At 48.9% G+C, this 17,727-nt stretch overlaps 5 protein-coding genes across 5 annotated transcripts; 4 read left to right on the top strand and 1 right to left on the bottom strand.

Annotated features, from left to right (window-relative positions):
- The first annotated feature begins 145 nt into the window (after positions 1 to 145).
- LOC128302518 (zinc carboxypeptidase-like) lies at positions 146 to 1,843 on the top strand. The gene is made up of 5 exons (XM_053039356.1): positions 146 to 301; positions 372 to 508; positions 605 to 1,071; positions 1,145 to 1,435; positions 1,524 to 1,843. The coding sequence occupies exons 1-5, from the start codon at positions 146 to 148 to the stop codon at positions 1,721 to 1,723; spliced, it is 1,251 nt and encodes a 416-aa protein (XP_052895316.1). The 3' UTR covers positions 1,724 to 1,843.
- Positions 1,844 to 2,255: 412 nt separating this feature from the next.
- Positions 2,256 to 3,656, top strand: LOC128304168 (zinc carboxypeptidase-like). The gene is made up of 3 exons (XM_053041322.1): positions 2,256 to 2,408; positions 2,475 to 3,378; positions 3,454 to 3,656. Exons 1-3 carry the CDS (start codon positions 2,256 to 2,258, stop codon positions 3,654 to 3,656), a joined length of 1,260 nt encoding a protein of 419 aa, XP_052897282.1.
- A 223-nt stretch (positions 3,657 to 3,879) lies between these two features.
- Positions 3,880 to 5,455, top strand: LOC128304284 (zinc carboxypeptidase-like). The gene is made up of 6 exons (XM_053041447.1): positions 3,880 to 4,044; positions 4,115 to 4,251; positions 4,318 to 4,699; positions 4,762 to 4,849; positions 4,912 to 5,202; positions 5,262 to 5,455. The coding sequence occupies exons 1-6, from the start codon at positions 3,880 to 3,882 to the stop codon at positions 5,453 to 5,455; spliced, it is 1,257 nt and encodes a 418-aa protein (XP_052897407.1).
- A 590-nt stretch (positions 5,456 to 6,045) lies between these two features.
- Positions 6,046 to 7,568, top strand: LOC128305916 (zinc carboxypeptidase-like). Its single transcript, XM_053043552.1, has 5 exons — positions 6,046 to 6,338; positions 6,413 to 6,794; positions 6,861 to 6,948; positions 7,012 to 7,302; positions 7,375 to 7,568. The coding sequence occupies exons 1-5, from the start codon at positions 6,046 to 6,048 to the stop codon at positions 7,566 to 7,568; spliced, it is 1,248 nt and encodes a 415-aa protein (XP_052899512.1).
- Positions 7,569 to 7,578: 10 nt separating this feature from the next.
- Positions 7,579 to 17,130, bottom strand: LOC128305915 (myosin-VIIa-like). The gene is made up of 11 exons (XM_053043551.1): positions 17,110 to 17,130; positions 15,815 to 15,952; positions 15,603 to 15,725; positions 14,409 to 15,527; positions 13,829 to 14,344; positions 12,884 to 13,759; positions 11,341 to 11,541; positions 9,477 to 11,264; positions 9,286 to 9,401; positions 9,053 to 9,215; positions 7,579 to 8,983 (listed from the first exon to the last, which is right to left on the bottom strand). Exons 1-11 carry the CDS (start codon positions 17,128 to 17,130, stop codon positions 7,697 to 7,699), a joined length of 6,348 nt encoding a protein of 2,115 aa, XP_052899511.1. The 3' UTR covers positions 7,579 to 7,696.
- Between the last annotated feature and the right edge of the window lie 597 nt (positions 17,131 to 17,727).

Raw genomic sequence — 17,727 nt, 5'->3', positions numbered from 1 at the left:
ACACAAAAGTGATTCCGATAGCTGGTACTTGCGTTGTTATCGACAAAAAATGGACAATTTAAACAGCTTGCGGTTATCCACTGGCCCCCTATAAAAGGAACGTTCCACGCGATGCAATCGGTTTCAGGTGTGTCCGCTCAAAGACATGATCGTCAAAGTTGCTGTACTGCTGCTGTGCTGTGCTACCGGGTTGCTCCGTGGGGAGCAAGTCCGGTACGATAACTACCGCGTGTATGAAGTGGCGATCGCTGATCAAACGCAACTGGAAGCTCTCCAGCATCTGGAGCGTTTCCCGAATGGCGTGAGTGTGCTACGGTGTACGTGTTCGTTCGTGACTTAGTACTCCTACGGATGTGGCTTTTGTTTTTCAGTATCTCTTTTGGGAATCGCCCGTGCAGACAAACATGAAGCTTAACATTGTAGTGCCACCGCACAAGTATGCCGAGTTTGATGAGCTTAGCCAACAGCTGGCCTTAGCGCACCGTTTGAGGGTTCCGAATCTCCAACAGTATGTGACTTGTTTCTTGTGCTCGCCGTGTTCACTTTAGTGCTCGTTTTAACAAGACTTTACTTTCAATTTAATTCCACAATCCATACACGCAAGGCTCATCGATGAGGAGAGTCCGCGACGATCGAGACGTGCCTTTGGTTGGGAAGATTATCAAACGCTGGAAGACATTTACGACTGGATCGATGAAAAGGTGGCCGAATTCCCGGGCATCGTTTCGGTAGAGACGATCGGCCAGTCGTACGAGGATCGTGATATGAAGGTGGTCAAGATTTCGTACAAGCAGGGCAACCCGGGCATCTTTCTCGAGTCGAACATTCACGCCCGCGAATGGATCACATCGGCCACCGTAACCTGGCTGATGAACGAGTTCTTCACGTCCACTGCACCGGAGGTGCGTGAGCTGGCGGAAAACTACGATTGGTACATCCTGCCGGTGGTTAATCCCGATGGGCTGAACTACACCAAAACCACCAACCGAATGTGGCGCAAGAATCGCTATCCGCACAATGTGCTTTGCTACGGTGTGGACATGAACCGTAACTTCCCCGGTCATTGGATGGGTAAGCAATGCTGGGTGGGCTACCGATGCACGGCATTCTTGACGGGGCTTTTACACTCCTTTTTTTGTGGCAGAGGGCGGTGCATCGTCTATCCCCTGTACGGACACGTACGGCGGACCGGAAGCGGGTTCCGAAATCGAAACGCAAAACATTATGAACTACTTCGTGAGCATTAAGGAGAGGGTGAACGCCTACCTGTCGTTCCATTCCTACGGTCAGTACATTCTCTTCCCGTACGGTCATCAAAACGCGGAATATTCCGAAAACTACTACGACATGATGGAGATGGGTGAGGCGGCCGCTGTCGCCATTTACAATCGGTTCGGTACGCCGTACGAGTTCGGTACCACGGCCGATGTGTTGTGTACGTACGCGTTCCACGATCGCGCGGAAAATTTGCTTTTCCCTGTGGCGCATAATAATTTGCTTGTTTGATCGCTCTTCCCCTTTAGATATTGCCTCGGGATCGTCCCCGGATTGGGCCCACGGTACGCAAGGTACACCGGTGGCTGCCACCTTTGAGTTCCGCGACAATGGTTACCATGGGTTCATTCTGCCCCCGGAGCAGATCATTCCGAACGCGATGGAGGTGCTGGACGGCCTGGTTGCATTCTTCCGCAAGGGCAAGGAGCTCGGTTACTTTAATGCGTAATGGTAGATAGTGCGACCTACGTAACACGGTAATCGATTTAGCATGATTAGATTAGAGCGTACGAAGGGTGTACCAAATGATACATAATAATAAACATAGCTCATTGATTGTGTTGCACAATGCTACGGAATCCGTTTGTTGATGCTTGTTTTATTTTTTACCCCAGTTCCACGTTCGTTTTGTATTCCATACATTGCCATAGTGCACAATTGATAACGGACTACAGTGTAAGGGGATTTGCCCTTCCCTGATGAACTGTGTGTACCGTACAATGAACGATCGGTGAGCATGTGTTTCGGCGTGATTTCTATCAATAGAATCAACATTGATAACTTTACGCAATAGGTCGTAAAAGTACCGGAGAACCATTCAGTATCTTATTAAATAATGGAGTAGCTTTCGCGATAAGGCGTGAGAAGACTTTTGGGATAGCAATGGCCAGCTGCAATGGTTTTTTGGAAACAGGCTGCTGCAAACGTATAAAAGAAGCACCTTGGTGGCATTACTTTCAACCACACAGACCAGTCTCAACATGCGATCATATCGTAGCATCCTGCTTGCCCTACTGTTGGTCGCCGTATCCGGGGAGTTGGTACGGTACGATAACTACCATCTGTTTCGGTTGGCAATTACGAACAAGGGGCAACTTGAAGTGCTACAGCAACTAGAACAACGGAACGATGGAGTAAGTAAGATCATCGTAGAAGCGTAAGCGTAAGCACGTTTATTGTAGAACTCGTATTTTGGATAGTTTTATTTCCTAGACCCACCTACACAAGTTCGCATGAATGTCAGCGTTCTTGTACCGCCAAGCAAACTGGGCGAATACTTCCAGCTGTTAAGCAACGAACATCTTATCTCCCATCTGGCCACCAACAACTTCCAAGCCATTCTCGATGCGGAAAATCCACCCAGAAAATCGAAACGCAGTGAAGCTTTCGGCTGGGAGGAGTACCAAACGCTCGATGCCATTTACGACTGGATCGATGGGTTAGTGCTGCAGTATCCTTCCATTCTTACCGTGCAAACTATTGGACAAACGTACGAGGGTCGCGATATGAAGGTTGTGAAGCTGTCCCAACAGTCTGGTAATCCGGGAATCTTTCTCGAGGCTAACATACATGCACGCGAATGGATCACCTCGGCCACGGCCACCTGGCTGCTGAATGAGCTTCTCACATCTCCCGAACCAGCGGTGCAGGAGCTTGCCACTTCCTACGACTGGTACATCCTGCCGGTAGCCAACCCGGACGGGTTCCATTACACCAAAACAACCAACCGACTGTGGCGCAAGAATCGCTATCCGCACAATGTGCTATGTGCGGGAGCCGATCTGAATCGTAACTTTCCCTACCACTGGATGGAGGGTGGAGCTTCCCAGGTGCCTTGCAACGATATATACGCGGGACCGGAACCGGCGTCCGAGATTGAAACACGTAATACGATCCAGTACTATGCAACGATTGCCGATCGGATTGAGTTCCATCTACAATTCCATTCCTACGGTCAGTACATTCTACTCCCGTACGGATACCAAGATGCCGACTATCCCGACAACTATCCCGACCAGATGGAAATAGCGGAGGCGGCTGCAATTGGATTTGCCAGTCGTTACAATACAGCCTACACCTTCGGTACCATTGCGGATGTGTTGTGTAAGTGCCATTTAATAGATCTATTCACCTTAACTCGTGCCGTGTGACTCTACCCCTTGCGCTGCTCCATTTCAGATGTTGATTCGGGATCCACAACCGATTGGGCGCACGGTTATCACCAAACCCCGCTGTCGATGTGCTTCGAGTTCCGCGATAATGGCCCGTACGGGTTCGTGCTGCCGGCGGACCAAATAATTCCCAACTCCCAAGAGACCCTCGATGCACTGATAGCTATGCTTGCCAAAGCCAAAACAATGGGCTACTTCCAACGATCCTGAAGTGGCGAGACACCTCGTCAAATCAATCAACCATCGTGGTGGACAAGATTTACAGCTCTCACGGGGCGGAACATAATACACCAGCTCCCTGTCAGCTAGATAAACGTGTCGAGAGGCATACACAATTGAACCGACCCGATAAGATGTAATAAAAATGCAAAGCTTCTTGGTGATTGCTTAAGCAAAACAGACGGTAGTACTCATTTATTGCCGGCGCATAACGATGGCAACAAAACGGATCTTTGCGTTAGCGCTGGTTAGCGCCTTGACCTTGATAGCTTACGCCCACGGTAAGCTGAGTTACGAAAACTATGCAGTGTACAAGGTCGATATTAGTACGGCGGAGCAGCTGACGGAGCTCCAAAGCCTGGAATCCTTGCCGAATGGGGTGCGTAGAACGGGAGTTACAGTGCTTGGTAGTGAGAAGTGTAAAGTTTCACATTCGTATTCCTTTGCAGTACACCTTCCTAGACTATCCAGCCGGTGTGAACATGAGCGTCGAAGTTGTGGTGCCTCCAGATCAAGTGGTTAGCGTGGAACGACTCTTCCGAAAGCTTGAGATCCAGAATACCCTCCTGACAAGCAACCTCCAACAGTACTTGCCAACTTTCGCATCTTTCCGCTCTGCACTGTAACCTCCAATGCCTCCTTATCCTTCCAGAATTATTAACAAAGAACGTCCCGCACGCAAAAAGGCGGAAGGTTTTGGCTGGGACGACTATCACACGCTGGAAGAAATCTATGCCTGGGTCGATGAAATGGTCAATCAGTACAGCACCGTACTGTCGGTGGAAACGATCGGTCAAACTTACGAAGGGCGTGACATGAAGGTTATCAAGCTTTCCTACAAGCCGGGCAATCAGGGTATCTTTATCGATGCGAACATTCATGCACGCGAATGGATCACCTCTGCCTCCATCACGTGGATACTGAACGAGCTGCTCACCTCGGAGGATGTTCGGGTGCGGCACATTGCGGAAAACTACGACTGGTACATTGTGCCCGTCGCCAATCCGGATGGATTTGCGTACACGCACACCACGGTAAGGGTGTAGGAAACGGTAGAGAGTTTCAATTTAAGGAGTCTTTAATTTCCACCATCTAGGAACGCTTGTGGCGCAAAACAAGGACCCAACACAACCTGCTGTGTTACGGAACCGACCCTAATCGTAACTTCAATCATCAATGGAACAGTAGGTGGCTGTTAGCATTCAATACTGTCAGATCTATAGCAAACGACTTTTTACCTTTGCAGATGGTGGAACATCTACGACGCCATGCTCGGACACTTACTCCGGTACGGCACCGGAATCGGAGGTTGAAGTAAGCAATTTAACGTCATTCGTCCGATCGATTGCTGCAAACGTCAAACTCTCGCTGTCGATACACTCGCGCGGCCAGTATGTGCTCTTCCCGTTCGGTTACAACAATGCACCGCGTGCGTACAACTACCGAGATCTGCTGCAGATCGGACAACGTGCCTCGGTGGACATGTACAAGCTGTACAATAAGCCGTACCGTGTAGGCACAACGGCTGATGTACTGTGTAAGTTGGAGGAATTCTTGCTCGATCACAACTTCACTACATGGTTCGACATTCCACAGATGTTGCGTCGGGCATTTCGGTTGATTGGGCCTTTGCCGTAGCCGGTATCCCATTGAGCTACACGTTCGAACTGCGCGATCAGGTTGAGTTTGGCTTCATCCTGCCGGCCGATCAAATTGTGCCGAATGCTGAGGAACTCCTGGAAGCGTTTGTCGGTATGATCGATGAGGCGAAGATTTTGGGCTATATGTGAGTGGTGAATGTGGTCGATACGATGCTCGAAATCGATAATAAACGAAAACCTCACAATACTATCTCAGCTCGCCTCCGCTGTATCTAATCGCGCTGCGAATTTTGCATTCATTATGTCATGGACAGGGTTCATGACTTGGAGGTTATGTTTACTAACGTATCGAATGTTCAAGTGATCGCTTTCCTGTGACGAAAACAATGCTGATACGATTGTCGAGCTTTTTTGCCTCGGTTTCTAGATGTCCTACAACCCCCGGGACTATAATTTGGCTCAGTGCAATGAGAATTATCATTATCATAACGTACTATCGTACATTGCCTTATCAATGGGGGTTTTCCAGTACGGCAATACGCTTCTTAAATACTATCTCTTCTCAAAGCGATTGTAGCAAATCATTGCTCGTAGCCTGCGTCACTTAATCCTATCCAGCTGATTGGGGCCTCAGGACATAACGATTAATTCTTTGTCCCCAGACAATTTACCTCCGCTGAGCATTATCAAATCCTATTCTAAGATAGCGAATTACCTATAAAAACCACCCACCGTGTGCCACACATCTCATCGTTTCGCTGAGGTATCGATTGGGAAGGATGTGGTTCAAGCTAACGTTGCTGCTATTGGCCGCCATTGCCAGCGGTGGATCGGCCGAACAGGCCCGGTTCGACAACTATCGCGTGTACGAGGTGTCGATCGAAACCGAACGTCAGCTGCAAACGCTGCAGCACCTCGAGCTGAACCCCGATGGCTACAACTTCTGGGAATCGCCCGTGCAGACCAACATGCGCCTCAGCATCGTGGTCCCACCGCACAAGTTCGCCCACTTCGAAGAAATTACGACGGCCCTTGCCTTGAAGACGCGTCTGCAGATCGAAGACTTCCAGAAGTACGACGAAGAAAATTGTAGTATTCACACAGTGCATCAACTTAACTTCGCCATCTTTCCTCTATCCACCACAGAGTGATCGACAATGAGCGCCCGAATCGCAGCACTCGTGCTACCTTCGGTTGGACCGATTACTACACCGTCGATGAGATCTACGCCTGGATGGATGAGATCGTGGCCCAGAACCCGTCCATCCTTTCCGGCACGGTGTACGGCCGTTCGTTTGAGGGACGTGATCTGAAGGCCGTCAAGTTGTCGCACAAGGCTGGCAACCCGGGTATCTTCATCGAGGCTAACATTCATGCTCGCGAATGGATCTCGTCCGCCACTGCGACGTGGCTGTTAAACGAACTGCTCACCTCGAGCAACCCGGCGGTGCAGAATTTGGCCCAGAACTACGATTGGTACTTCATCATGGTTGCTAATCCTGATGGTTTAACCTACACCAAGACCACCGTAAGTAGCGTTGTTTGGATGAGGTTCTTCGGATGTCAATAACCGTTCGACTTCTACCTTCATTAGAACCGTCAATGGCGCAAGACCCGTCAACCGATCAATGATCTATGCGTTGGTACTGATCCTAACCGCAACTTCGACTACATGTGGATGAGTAAGTGAATTAAATTGACATTGACCGTATCAAACGCTAATACCCCTTTCATCTTCTTTCCAGATGGTGGAGCTTCGTCCGTGCCCTGCTCAGACACCTTCGCTGGACCGGCGGCTTTCTCCGAGCCAGAAACGAGGGCTATGGCTGATTACTATGCCACGATCGCTGACCGAATTAACATCCAGTTTTCGTTCCACTCCTACGGCCAGTACCTGCTGACACCGTTCGGATATACTGGTGCTCCGCTGCCGTCCAATGAAGCCGACTTGCAACGCATTGCCGCTGTTACTGCTGCAGCCATCCAGGCTACCCATGGCACTCGCTACACTTACGGAAACAGTGCCAGCGTCTTGTGTAAGTATTTGAATCATACGTGAAAGAATTTGAGTACGATATCGGTTCTCTTTCGTCTCATGTTTCCCACAGACGTCACTTCCGGCAGCACGGTAGACTACTTCGTGGGAGTGCACGGCACCAGGCTGGGATACACCTTCGAGTTCCGTGATACCGGTGCGACTGGATTCGTCCTCCCTGCCAACCAGATCATTCCTAACGGCGAGGAAACACTCAACGGAATCATTGCCTTCATTGCCGAAGCCAGAACCCTTGGATACGTCTAAAATGGTTTGATTTTATTGGCTGTACAATAAAGCATTACGACTAAATTAAACGGTTTGCGTGTCCTTAATCTTTCCTTATCTGTGGCCCTGTTTTTTTGCGTACGTTTGGTCCAATCTGCAGCCGACACTTAGTTTCGCTGCGCTTGCGCCTTGAAGTGACGTATGTAAGACGCCAACAGCTCGTCCATTTTGTATCCTTGCTTCGTTTCCAGCAGCAGCTTCGTCGATCCCATCATGTTACCGAACTTGATATGGAAGAACGTGTTGCCCGAGCTCCAGAAGTTTAGCTCCGTGTAGCTGTAGCTGTGCAGAACCTCTTTCGTGTGCGGCTCTATCAAGTGGAACCCGGTTCGATTGATCGCTATCAGCAGAGTCGGGGGTAGGTTCTGATCGGTCGCTTGTTTCGTCACAAAAAACGTTGATCCAAACATCGGGTACTGCTGCATGAGCTTCAGGAATGCCAGCTTAGCCTCACTCACACTGATACCCTTGACGGAATCGATTTTCGCTACGATATCCCGCTTCCAGTGATCGAGCTTTTGCATCCGCTCTGCATCCTTTGCAACGAGCATGGGAAGAAAATCGTGGAAGCTCTTACCCAACAGCATCTGGTCGGAGACTTCATACTGTGCCCAGAAGATGTATGCCGCCAAATCGACGGCTTGCTCCTTGGTGAGTTGATAGTAGCCCTGCAGCAGCTTCGGCACCTCCTGATGGAAGTGGAATATCTCGTCCGCATTTCGATCCCGTCCCGGTACTACGTTGATCCAGAGCTTCCGCATGAAGAACAGTTGATACTCGCACTGGATGCGATTCTCGTTCGACCGCGAAGGATGTGTCTCACGTAACCACTCCAACAGTTCGTAGATGAAATCGAACAGGAAGTAATCCTCCGGCACCGAGAGTACCTTATCCATCACCTTGATGAAGAGACTGAACCCCTCGCTAGACTTCAGCTCCAACCGACGGGTGATCGTTTGTATTAAATCCTTCGTCTTCGTGGACGACTCTATCTGGAATGCTTCGTCGGTATCGTCCGGGAAGTACACCTTGTGATAGATCTCCACCGTACGGTAACGTATCGCTTCCACTTCTACAATGTACGGCGGATACTTCCTGGAACCCACCTTGATCGTTTTCTGCAGCCGCTGCAAACAGTCCACAGCGATCGGGTGTTTGCGGGTGCGTAAAAACATGAACAGCTCCTTCTGCAGTGACTGGCTGGGAAGCATCACACCGGTGGCAAGCCACAGCAAATCCCAACCGCGCTCCTCACTGATTTGGATCTTGTTTTCGGTCAGCTGGCGCATAATCTGACAGTACACCTCATCCCGCAGCAGATCATCCGCCATTGCTGGGGCGAATATTTTACTGACATCGATCTGATCGCGGCTTTTTGGGAGATCACCCATGTACTAAGAAAGGCGAGAAGAGTGTAAAGCGTGTTACAAAAACCATTACACAATGGAGTCCTTAAGGTATACCTTTAGAATTAGAGTGAAAATCATCATTGCAGTGTCACATTTGGCACGATCGTTTTGAAGGCGCTCTAACAGAGGTGCCTTCATCGGATCCCTTGTATGCTTCCACAGCTCTTCCACCGTAGACTTGCGCATACTGTTAATGCTTGTTGATGACGACATATTTCTGGGAAACAAATAAACATGATATTATCAAAAAGACCCTTTTCATAAGCCATCACCCATCTCACACTTACGCAATTACTGGTCTAAAGTGATCCGTGGCGAACCGCTGCAGCGTGTGCATCTTCTTTCTCTGGATAGTGTTATAAATAGGACCTGCGTGTTTCTGGCTTTTAATAGCATTTTCTTTCTGTAAACGGGTGAAAAAAGATGGAGCTAAAGAATCGTTCATGCAGACGATGGGGGTATGATCGATGGTCTTTACCTTGTAGAAATTCAGCACAACACCTGATGGAGGCATGATCGTGGGAAGAACATAGATCGATTCCGTTGGGAAATAACCGGCCTTTCCGTTGCATTCTCCATAACCCCAGGTGGATTCTTCTGCCGTGATCGATTCCCCCGTAAATCCTTGACCAAGCGCAATGAGATCTCCCTTCAGAAGGGTCAGCACTGTATCATCCGTAGTGTCCGATTTGTACGACTGTACCACTACCGCATAGATGCTTCTCTTTTTCAATCCCTCAATGATGAAGTTAACCAGCTCCGACACAACGCGTGCGTCGAAAGTTTTGAAGCTGAATTCCTCGCCCTGTATCGTGCCCAGGTACAATGTACCTACTTCCGTTTCACCATCTTCCTCACAGCTTACGTGTACCACCTCAGGATAGGACAGTTCTACCAGCACCTGTTCCTGCTCATCCACAAAGAACAAACCGGACCAGTTGACCGCAATGATAACGTTTGCCGCCGCGAGCGATGGACCACCGGACTGGACGGCTTCAAAAAAGCGGGAAAACATCATACCCCAAGTAATCTTCGCAAACAGCACAATGTCCTCCTTGGCCACACCTCGCTGAAGGAACTCCTTCACACAGCGACTCTTCTTGAACGCTGTCTCTATCATCTGCATCCATCGTGGAGTCGTCTCCGGGCGTAGCACGCTTCTCGGTACGAAGTCTTTCAGTCGCTCCTGCAGTGTCTTCGCACTCATCTCGCTACCATACTCCGCGAAGTACTGCAGGGCGGCCAGCATTGCCAGATCCTTGTCCGAATTGCTGACCAGCTCACCCAAGTTCAATCCACGTGCTATCTGCGCATAAATCAGCCCCGTTGCGACAGGATCGATCGCCGGATCGTGCCACGGTGCGAACAGTTCCTTGCGGTAGAATATCTTCCAATCGGCAGCCCGTTCGCTAAGGCCTTGCTCTTTCGCATACTGCTCACAGTTCGATATGGCGTCCATCAGGAACTCTCGGCCACTTTGCAGCGATAGCACCTTATCCTGCATCGTGATGAATATGGAGAACCCAAAGCGATCCTTCAACCCAACCAGGTCGCCTATCTTCTCGCACAATTCCCCAGCCGTCGTGGCCGAGTCTGTCTCGACGGTTCGATTAGTACCGTCCATCAGGATCACACTAACACTCATGGGTTTTTTCGTTTTAGTCGCCTGTAACTCCATCAACGAAGGAGGTTGGCGTCTCGTACCATTCTGAAGCGTACGATCGAGCCGATGCTCACAGTACGGAGCGTACAGCTCCGGACCATCCCTGATGAAGGAACGCAAATACTTCTCGAACCGTTCCGAAGGCGGGAAACAACCGACACAGAGCGACAGCAGGATCCAACCCTTGGCGTGTGAAGTAGCGGTCGGATTATTCGTAAGCTGTTTGCAAATCTGACAGAATATCTCATCGCGCAGATTTTTGTTCAAGATACCATGTCCAATTACAAAGTGCAACTTATCCAGATTATTGCTACGACTGTTCAGAAATTCCTGATAGTCCGTAATCTCCTCGTTGTTCTCCATGATCAATTTCAGCTCGTTAGGAATTTTCGACTTCTTCTTCAGCGTGCGGTGTATCATCTTCCGATCGTGCTCGGACAGCGTCTCCTGGAATGCTTGGAAGTCTTTGGATTTTGCAAAGTTCCGCCCCAACGTAGTGGAAACCCGCTGCATCACTGGTTTGTGCTTTGAGTCGTCGCTTTCATCTTCGTACTTTGCATCCGCCATATCGCCCATAAATCGTAGAATTGTGATCCAAAGCGCCTGAAGCAAGATAGGAAAGTTAATTATTCGCCATGTTCTTCTCCAGAACCCAAGATTGCCAAGTCCACGTTTTTACCTGCGCGGATATAACATCAGCCGTGCTGTAGAGGTCAAGCAGGGAGGATTTAAGCTTTCGCTTGCTGAACTGATAAGACGCATTGTTTGCAAAGTAGGTTGCCGCAAATTTGGAAAAGTTGTAGTCGGATAAATCCTCGCGATAAGAAACCGTTTGCTCCTGTTCGTTTTGCTGACCCGGCTCTTCAGGTTGCTCAGCACCCTAAAGGTACAGATACAGATGGTAATGGTGCGTTAGTAAGGTGACCCACTCAGACGGCCTTACCATTAGATCGAAGAAAAGAACTTTATATACACTAAGGTGATGAAATATCGCTTATGTACATAGCGTGTGACTAGATAAAACTTGTATCGACCTTGAGCCTCACCGCGCCTTCTTCACCTACTTGGTTGTGTAGATAAATGATATATATGATACGAGTAGTTTGTATGATGTGTTTGTGTCATCGTTGTTAGAAAGCAACAATTCGAATGGTGCATGTATATACAATCCGGTGTGTACTGTTTGTGTTTTTATGATCTTATGCTATCATTAATGCTATCTACAGAATTTACAATGTGTCTGTGATTGGTCTTCGCAGCCAACAAAACAAAAAAAAAACATGTCATGTAAAACTCCAATAAAACCGAACGCGGAAACGAGACAAACCTAAAGCAACACCATAAAAGGGCCACTTCCGAACGCATGCGTTCCGCGTTGACTAAGCGTCCTTCCCGGCTGATCAATCATCGCTGGCGGTACGCTGTACGCAACGCATATCTTGACGTGCGTGTAGGAGTTGTCATGTACTGTAAGCTGATGGCTTAGAAGCTGACCGATAAGAAAACTGATATCGGATAGCTATCCGTCAAAGTCTAGCAGCGCACAGTCGGCCCTCAACGTTCAGTCTGCAAATGTGACTCTTTGGCGGCGCTTGAGGAATTCCCTTTTTGCCAAAACATATCCATCTTCATCACTGATTCATGGTTGTCGCGTTAAATCGCACTATTACTTCAGCTATACGCGTCTCAAGCGACATATGCCGAGTCAATGCCGAGCGTTCTTTTATGTCGAAAATCTAATGTTGTATGTACAATTTTACTACTACTACTATCACTACTTCTTCCACTATAATTGCTAGTGTACGTTTCGAGCGGGGTGCAATGATGGGAGATTAAGTGTGCTGGTTTATTTACAAAATATCGTCTAAATATCCTCCCTCGTGTTGCTCTTGTGACTTAGTGACCTATTGTTGTGGCTTAGTGTGGCTTTATGCCTACTATTAGCCGCTGTTGTCATTACCACAAACGATCGTTACGATCGCTGTTGTTTAGCTGCTGGCATTAAGTGAACGTTCTAGTGATTAACTACTATATTTGTTTCTAGTGACAGGTGCATGTTTTGTAGGAGAGCATCGTTGTAATGTGTGTTTGTGTTTTTCGAGAGCATGAACCACTTATAATCTAGATGATTCGTAGTAGTTAACCGGACGTGAAAGGAGCTTGGTGGGGATGATCTTTTTGTTGCGACTCTTCTCTTCGAAATACTGGCGCATTTTGCTTACGGCTAGCGATGGATTCCGTTTCGGTACCGGCTCGGGGCTCGTAGTACCTTCCAGAAACCCGAACACGTCGTCCACGATCTTGTTGTCTTCCTCCACATTAATGGTGGGCTGCGGTAACACCACCGTTGCCTGGCGTACGTCCACCTGCTGGTACGCCATCTCCCGGTTCAGTTCGTCCACCCGCAACCAGTAGTTGTGCTCGGCGTCCTCCTTCCAGCGCGCATTGCCCGACTTACGGAACTGCAACTCTTCCGTGCGTTGTATCGCAATGATTTCATTCATGCGCCTCGCGCGGTACGTGATCCTATCGCGCAGGTTCCGTCTCGTCAGGTACCCACGACATTGTGCCTGCAGCTGTACGATCGCTCCGCGAAGTCGTCCAAAAGCGTACGTTTGCGACCGTGACTTGATTACCGCTTGCAGGCGCCGATAGCCATTGCGCATCTTCAGATAGTCCGCACGGTAACCTCTTGCTCGCCAGTGCTTCTGTATTGTGAGTGCTGCCTGGCGATAGCGGCGCAAATACCTCCAGAACAACACTCTGCGGAATGCTCGCTGTATCAGAACGACGTAGTGTAGATACACTCGGGATCGTTCCGATTCTAGCAGATAATCGTGACTCTCCTTCAGGAACACCTTCGTCATTCCGAACTGATAGTCGTCCGGTATGGTGACGAGCACCTTCCTGCAGATATCTTTTGCGGCCTGCACGCAGTCTACCCTGTGCGCGGGCCCTATACCCGCCACGAGATGTCGATAGCGATCGACAAACTCTCGGTACGTGTGCCTAATTGCATATCCAGCCTGTCTTATCTTGGCCGTTTCCATCATACCTGAGTATCGCAGCTGTCGTACGCACAACGTCTTATCGATAATCTACAAAAAATTCAACGCATAATTACACATCCGCTGATTACTTCTAGGAAAACTTCGATACAAACTTACCTTAGGCCGCTTCACATCGTTCGGTTTAATGCAGCGTATAAAGTACGGATGGCATGACGAGAGCGTTCGCATCAGCGAATCGAGCGAATTCCTAAACTGCAGCGACAACGTTATCGAGCGTTTGGTCGTATCAAGCGAATCATCCGTACCGAACAGTGCCACCAGATACTCGTTGGTGCTTTTCGTCACCAGTTCCTTGAGATCGGCACTGAACGAGTCGCGATTCTTTTCCAGGAAACCTTCCACACGATAAAACACTACGCCCGCAAAGTGCTGCACACCGAAGGCCGGATCCTTATCGTACTTTGGCTTTACGTACACCGTTTTTGAGCCGTGCGTGGTGTGAAGCTTGGACAACATCGTCAAATCGGTACCCTTGGGAAAGCGCGTTTCTTCGTCGATCAATGACATAAGGTTAAGCGACTTCATGCCGATCATGTCCAGAATTTCCTGGTTGTCGATGAAATCGATCGTTGTCCAGTTGATACCCTCCCTGGCATATTCCGCTTGCTCCATCTGGAAGAAACCAAAGTCAACCGTAGGTTCACACTGCCCAATTTGGCCCCGGAACTCTTTTTACCTTGAAGATGTGCTTCACGAAAAACTGTTGCAAATTCTCGTTCGCATAGTTGATGCACAGCTGCTCGAAACTGTTCGCCTCGAACTGTTCGAACCCGAAGATGTCCAGCACACCGATCGAAAGTCGTCCCTTGTTCGAGGGTTTGTAGATCGCCTTGTTGATCTTGTCCACGATCGTGATGAACAGCTTGCCGTAGATCGCCTTCACGAATGCATCTCGCGCCTCCAACGCCTGATCCTTGGACAACTGCGACACAACACGCTCACCGTGCGCTACAATGGTTTTGCGCGTCAGAGCACTCAGCAGCTGAGCCTTCGAAACGCCGAGCAGCACTGCAACGCGCCCCACATTCAACGTGTCGTTGATCTCCACTGCGTCGATGTTCTGCACCACGGTCGCTTTGTACTTAACATTGCCCATGTGCAAGATGGCCGCCAGCAGACTCAGAATAGACTGGATCTCTTGGTCGTCGAATGCGAGCACCTTCATAGCGGACCGCACATCAGCAAACTCTTTCGCATCGTTCCGTCCCTCGCAGAGCAGCGTCTGGCCGCTCGTCAGATACGCGTACCCTTTCGGTGCGTCCTCCAGATCGAGCCGTTTGCGTTCCTCCTTCGACATGCCGGCCAACATCGAGTAGAAGATGTGATAGTTGCGCTCGCCCCTGTTCTGCCGCACGATGCGCGATTTCTCCAGCAGGTACTGCTCGATCCGTGCCCCACCGATCGCACCTTCGGTCGTGAAGTGCACATCAATGTACTTGCCAAACCGGGACGAGTTGTCGTTGCGCATCGTTTTCGCATTCCCGAACGCTTCCAGTATCGGGTTCGATTCGATAATTTGCTGCTCAATCCACGAATGCTTACCGCTCGTCGCGGCCAGATACTGCAGGATCAGCTTGGTGCTTTCGGTTTTGCCCGCACCCGACTCACCGCTGATCACGATACACTGGTCGCGCTTTTCGCGCTTCATCTCCTGATACGCACTATCCCCGATGGCGAAGATGTGCGGCGGTAGCTCACCGAGCTTCTTGTCCCGATACAGATTGATCTCGTTGTAGGTGTAGATCGGCAGTATCTCGTACGGGTTTATCGCAACCAGCATGCTGCCCGTGTACGTCTGTTGGGTGAGACAACGAGAAATATATAATCAATACACAAGATCGCACCGGCTGGCCACAACTGATTGACCTACATAAATCTGCTTCTGTCGGTACCGCACGATGAGATTACGCAGTATGGCGTACTCCTGGAGGTCGCCCAGCGTTATCATATCGTGCACCGTTTTCTGTGACGACACGTGCATCGGTTTGATTATCTGGTGGAGCGGGAAGAGAAAACACAATGCAGCATAAGTGGGTAAGTGGGAAGGACGTACCAGTTTGTTGGAGAATTCAATACACCTACCTCAGCGTCCTTAACCCAGAACTCTTCTCCATCGTCGTTGGCAAGCAAGGTGCGGCCCTCGTGAGTACGAAGCACACGCCCAGCAAACGGTAGCTCAAACTCATGCTTATGCTTTGGCTGGATCCAAACCCATTCACCCTGTGTGAAGTTTAATATAGAACATCATCAATCATACGAAGTGAGTAATCCGGAAATCCTTTATCTAATCTTCGTGATAGCATTGAAAGATCCGGGTTAGGCTTATCGAGAGATCTGTTGTAAGCATTGTTTGATCATGTACGAAGGCTCATCTTTAAACTGTGTCGCTACATCCCGAGCATTCTCATAGTTCAACATTATTATCCTTTACTGTTTAGCCTTTAGAAACCTAGGCAGACCACGAAAATCCAAAACAAGAAACTGATCTTATTCTTCTTTACCGCAACAACATTCATGTCTGTCATTTCTGCTTTACTAGAATTATTTTACCACGTAGCTGCATAGTCAGTCCTGCGTGCGGGGGTTTGTTACGGATGCTATTTTGAATTATCGGGTAAAGACCGGAGTTCCGCTACCATTACACCACCGGGCCGCCCCAAGAAACAGATCACGGACTAGATATTTCTGGAGCTTCTAAAACGGCACACAAAGCCTCCCTCACTTTGTCTTAATTCTTATCAACTGGTACAAGATTAACGCGTGTGTTACCATTTAAAACTCGACTTAAATTTCACTCCAATTACTTTTCCGTCGGTACTACTTTCCACCCTGTCCTGTTCGATAAGAGCTCCACGATAACACCACATGTTCAACATTCGGCACAATCGTAGATACTCGGTGTTCCCGTTTTGCTGTGCTTTTCATAACATAATTAGCAGATGCCTTCGGGCCAATCAACAACATCACGCTAGGATGTCCGAGTTCCGCTATCACACTCTGTATAGGTAATGCACTTGAGGTATCGCACAGGCTCCTCAACACAGTGACACGTCGTGGTGGTCCACTATCAATATGAAGTCACTTATCAACAACCAAACGGCACTCCAATGGACGTCTCTATCGCGAAGTCTAGCGGAGCTGTATCAGACTCGTCATCAAAATGCTCCAGAGTGAAACATCTCTTGCCGTTGTCGAGTTTTGGTGATTGCGACCATCCAACCACCTTTGCTACACGGAAGTAGACATGTGTTGAGGTGGCGCGTAACGTTTGACGTGCTTATCCTTTTCACCCCGTCAACCGTTATCAATGACTAACACCGGCGGAATGTGGTACCTTTACGGTTGGGGGCGTAGGGGGACGAGTGAACAATACTTACAAGCTCCTCTTTGGTGTCCATCGTGACAAACAGAATTTTTCCAACCGTTCGCTTCTTCTCAGCAACACACACTTCTTATACTCGTCATCGAAATTTGTGTGGGCGAGCGAACCACGGGTGCAACGTCACCAGGATTTTTGGGCGATTTGTGTGTTTGCTCGCGATCTATTCGTACCTGCTGAAGGCTACTAGTTTTTCACTGTTTTCACCGTGTAACGCTTTAAGCGATGACACAAAAAACAAATAACTAGTGCACTTTTATCGATATCTACCGATTACACCAAATTCACTTGAGGTTACGAATCAACGCGCGTTCGAGAGGGCTACGGGGAAAAGTCTGTCGCCTCTACTGCCGGTACCTAGTGCACTGGTTCGATTCAATCAATCGCCAGTGACTGTACGGTGCTGAGATTCGTACGATATCACCCTCACCGTGTTATCAATTATTGAAGTCCGTTATCTGTAGAACGGTGATGATAAGTTCTTCCGCGAAGTTAAACCACACACAGGTGTACACTGTGTGCCATAATGGTTGCTGTGATGGATTACAAATTTAGAGTTTTTGTAATAATTTGAAATAGTGTCATGTAAATAATTAACCCACTTCTTTGTATTTGA

Source organism: Anopheles moucheti, chromosome 3, assembly GCF_943734755.1.
Source record: "Anopheles moucheti chromosome 3, idAnoMoucSN_F20_07, whole genome shotgun sequence".
NCBI lineage: Eukaryota > Metazoa > Arthropoda > Insecta > Diptera > Culicidae > Anopheles > Anopheles moucheti.
The sequence above is the reverse complement of the archived record's forward strand: the minus strand, read 5'-3'. Positions and strand labels throughout refer to the sequence as shown.

Coding starts and splice junctions, on each gene's coding strand:
- LOC128302518 (XM_053039356.1), top strand. CDS start 146: ATGATCGTCAAAGTTGCTGTACTGCTGCTGTGCTGTGCTACCGGGTTG. Junction 302..371: donor TGGAGCGTTTCCCGAATGGC/GTGAGTGTGCTA, acceptor TTTGTTTTTCAG/TATCTCTTTTGGGAATCGCC. Junction 509..604: donor AGGGTTCCGAATCTCCAACA/GTATGTGACTTG, acceptor CATACACGCAAG/GCTCATCGATGAGGAGAGTC.
- LOC128304168 (XM_053041322.1), top strand. CDS start 2,256: ATGCGATCATATCGTAGCATCCTGCTTGCCCTACTGTTGGTCGCCGTA. Junction 2,409..2,474: donor TAGAACAACGGAACGATGGA/GTAAGTAAGATC, acceptor TATTTTGGATAG/TTTTATTTCCTAGACCCACC. Junction 3,379..3,453: donor TACCATTGCGGATGTGTTGT/GTAAGTGCCATT, acceptor GCTCCATTTCAG/ATGTTGATTCGGGATCCACA.
- LOC128304284 (XM_053041447.1), top strand. CDS start 3,880: ATGGCAACAAAACGGATCTTTGCGTTAGCGCTGGTTAGCGCCTTGACC. Junction 4,850..4,911: donor CTTCAATCATCAATGGAACA/GTAGGTGGCTGT, acceptor TTACCTTTGCAG/ATGGTGGAACATCTACGACG. Junction 5,203..5,261: donor CACAACGGCTGATGTACTGT/GTAAGTTGGAGG, acceptor GACATTCCACAG/ATGTTGCGTCGGGCATTTCG.
- LOC128305916 (XM_053043552.1), top strand. CDS start 6,046: ATGTGGTTCAAGCTAACGTTGCTGCTATTGGCCGCCATTGCCAGCGGT. Junction 6,949..7,011: donor CTTCGACTACATGTGGATGA/GTAAGTGAATTA, acceptor TCTTCTTTCCAG/ATGGTGGAGCTTCGTCCGTG. Junction 7,303..7,374: donor AAACAGTGCCAGCGTCTTGT/GTAAGTATTTGA, acceptor TGTTTCCCACAG/ACGTCACTTCCGGCAGCACG.
- LOC128305915 (XM_053043551.1), bottom strand. CDS start 17,130: ATGGACACCAAAGAGGAGCTT. Junction 15,726..15,814: donor TCTGGGTTAAGGACGCTGAG/GTAGGTGTATTG, acceptor CCGCTCCACCAG/ATAATCAAACCGATGCACGT. Junction 14,345..14,408: donor TCGTGAAGCACATCTTCAAG/GTAAAAAGAGTT, acceptor GGTTTCTTCCAG/ATGGAGCAAGCGGAATATGC.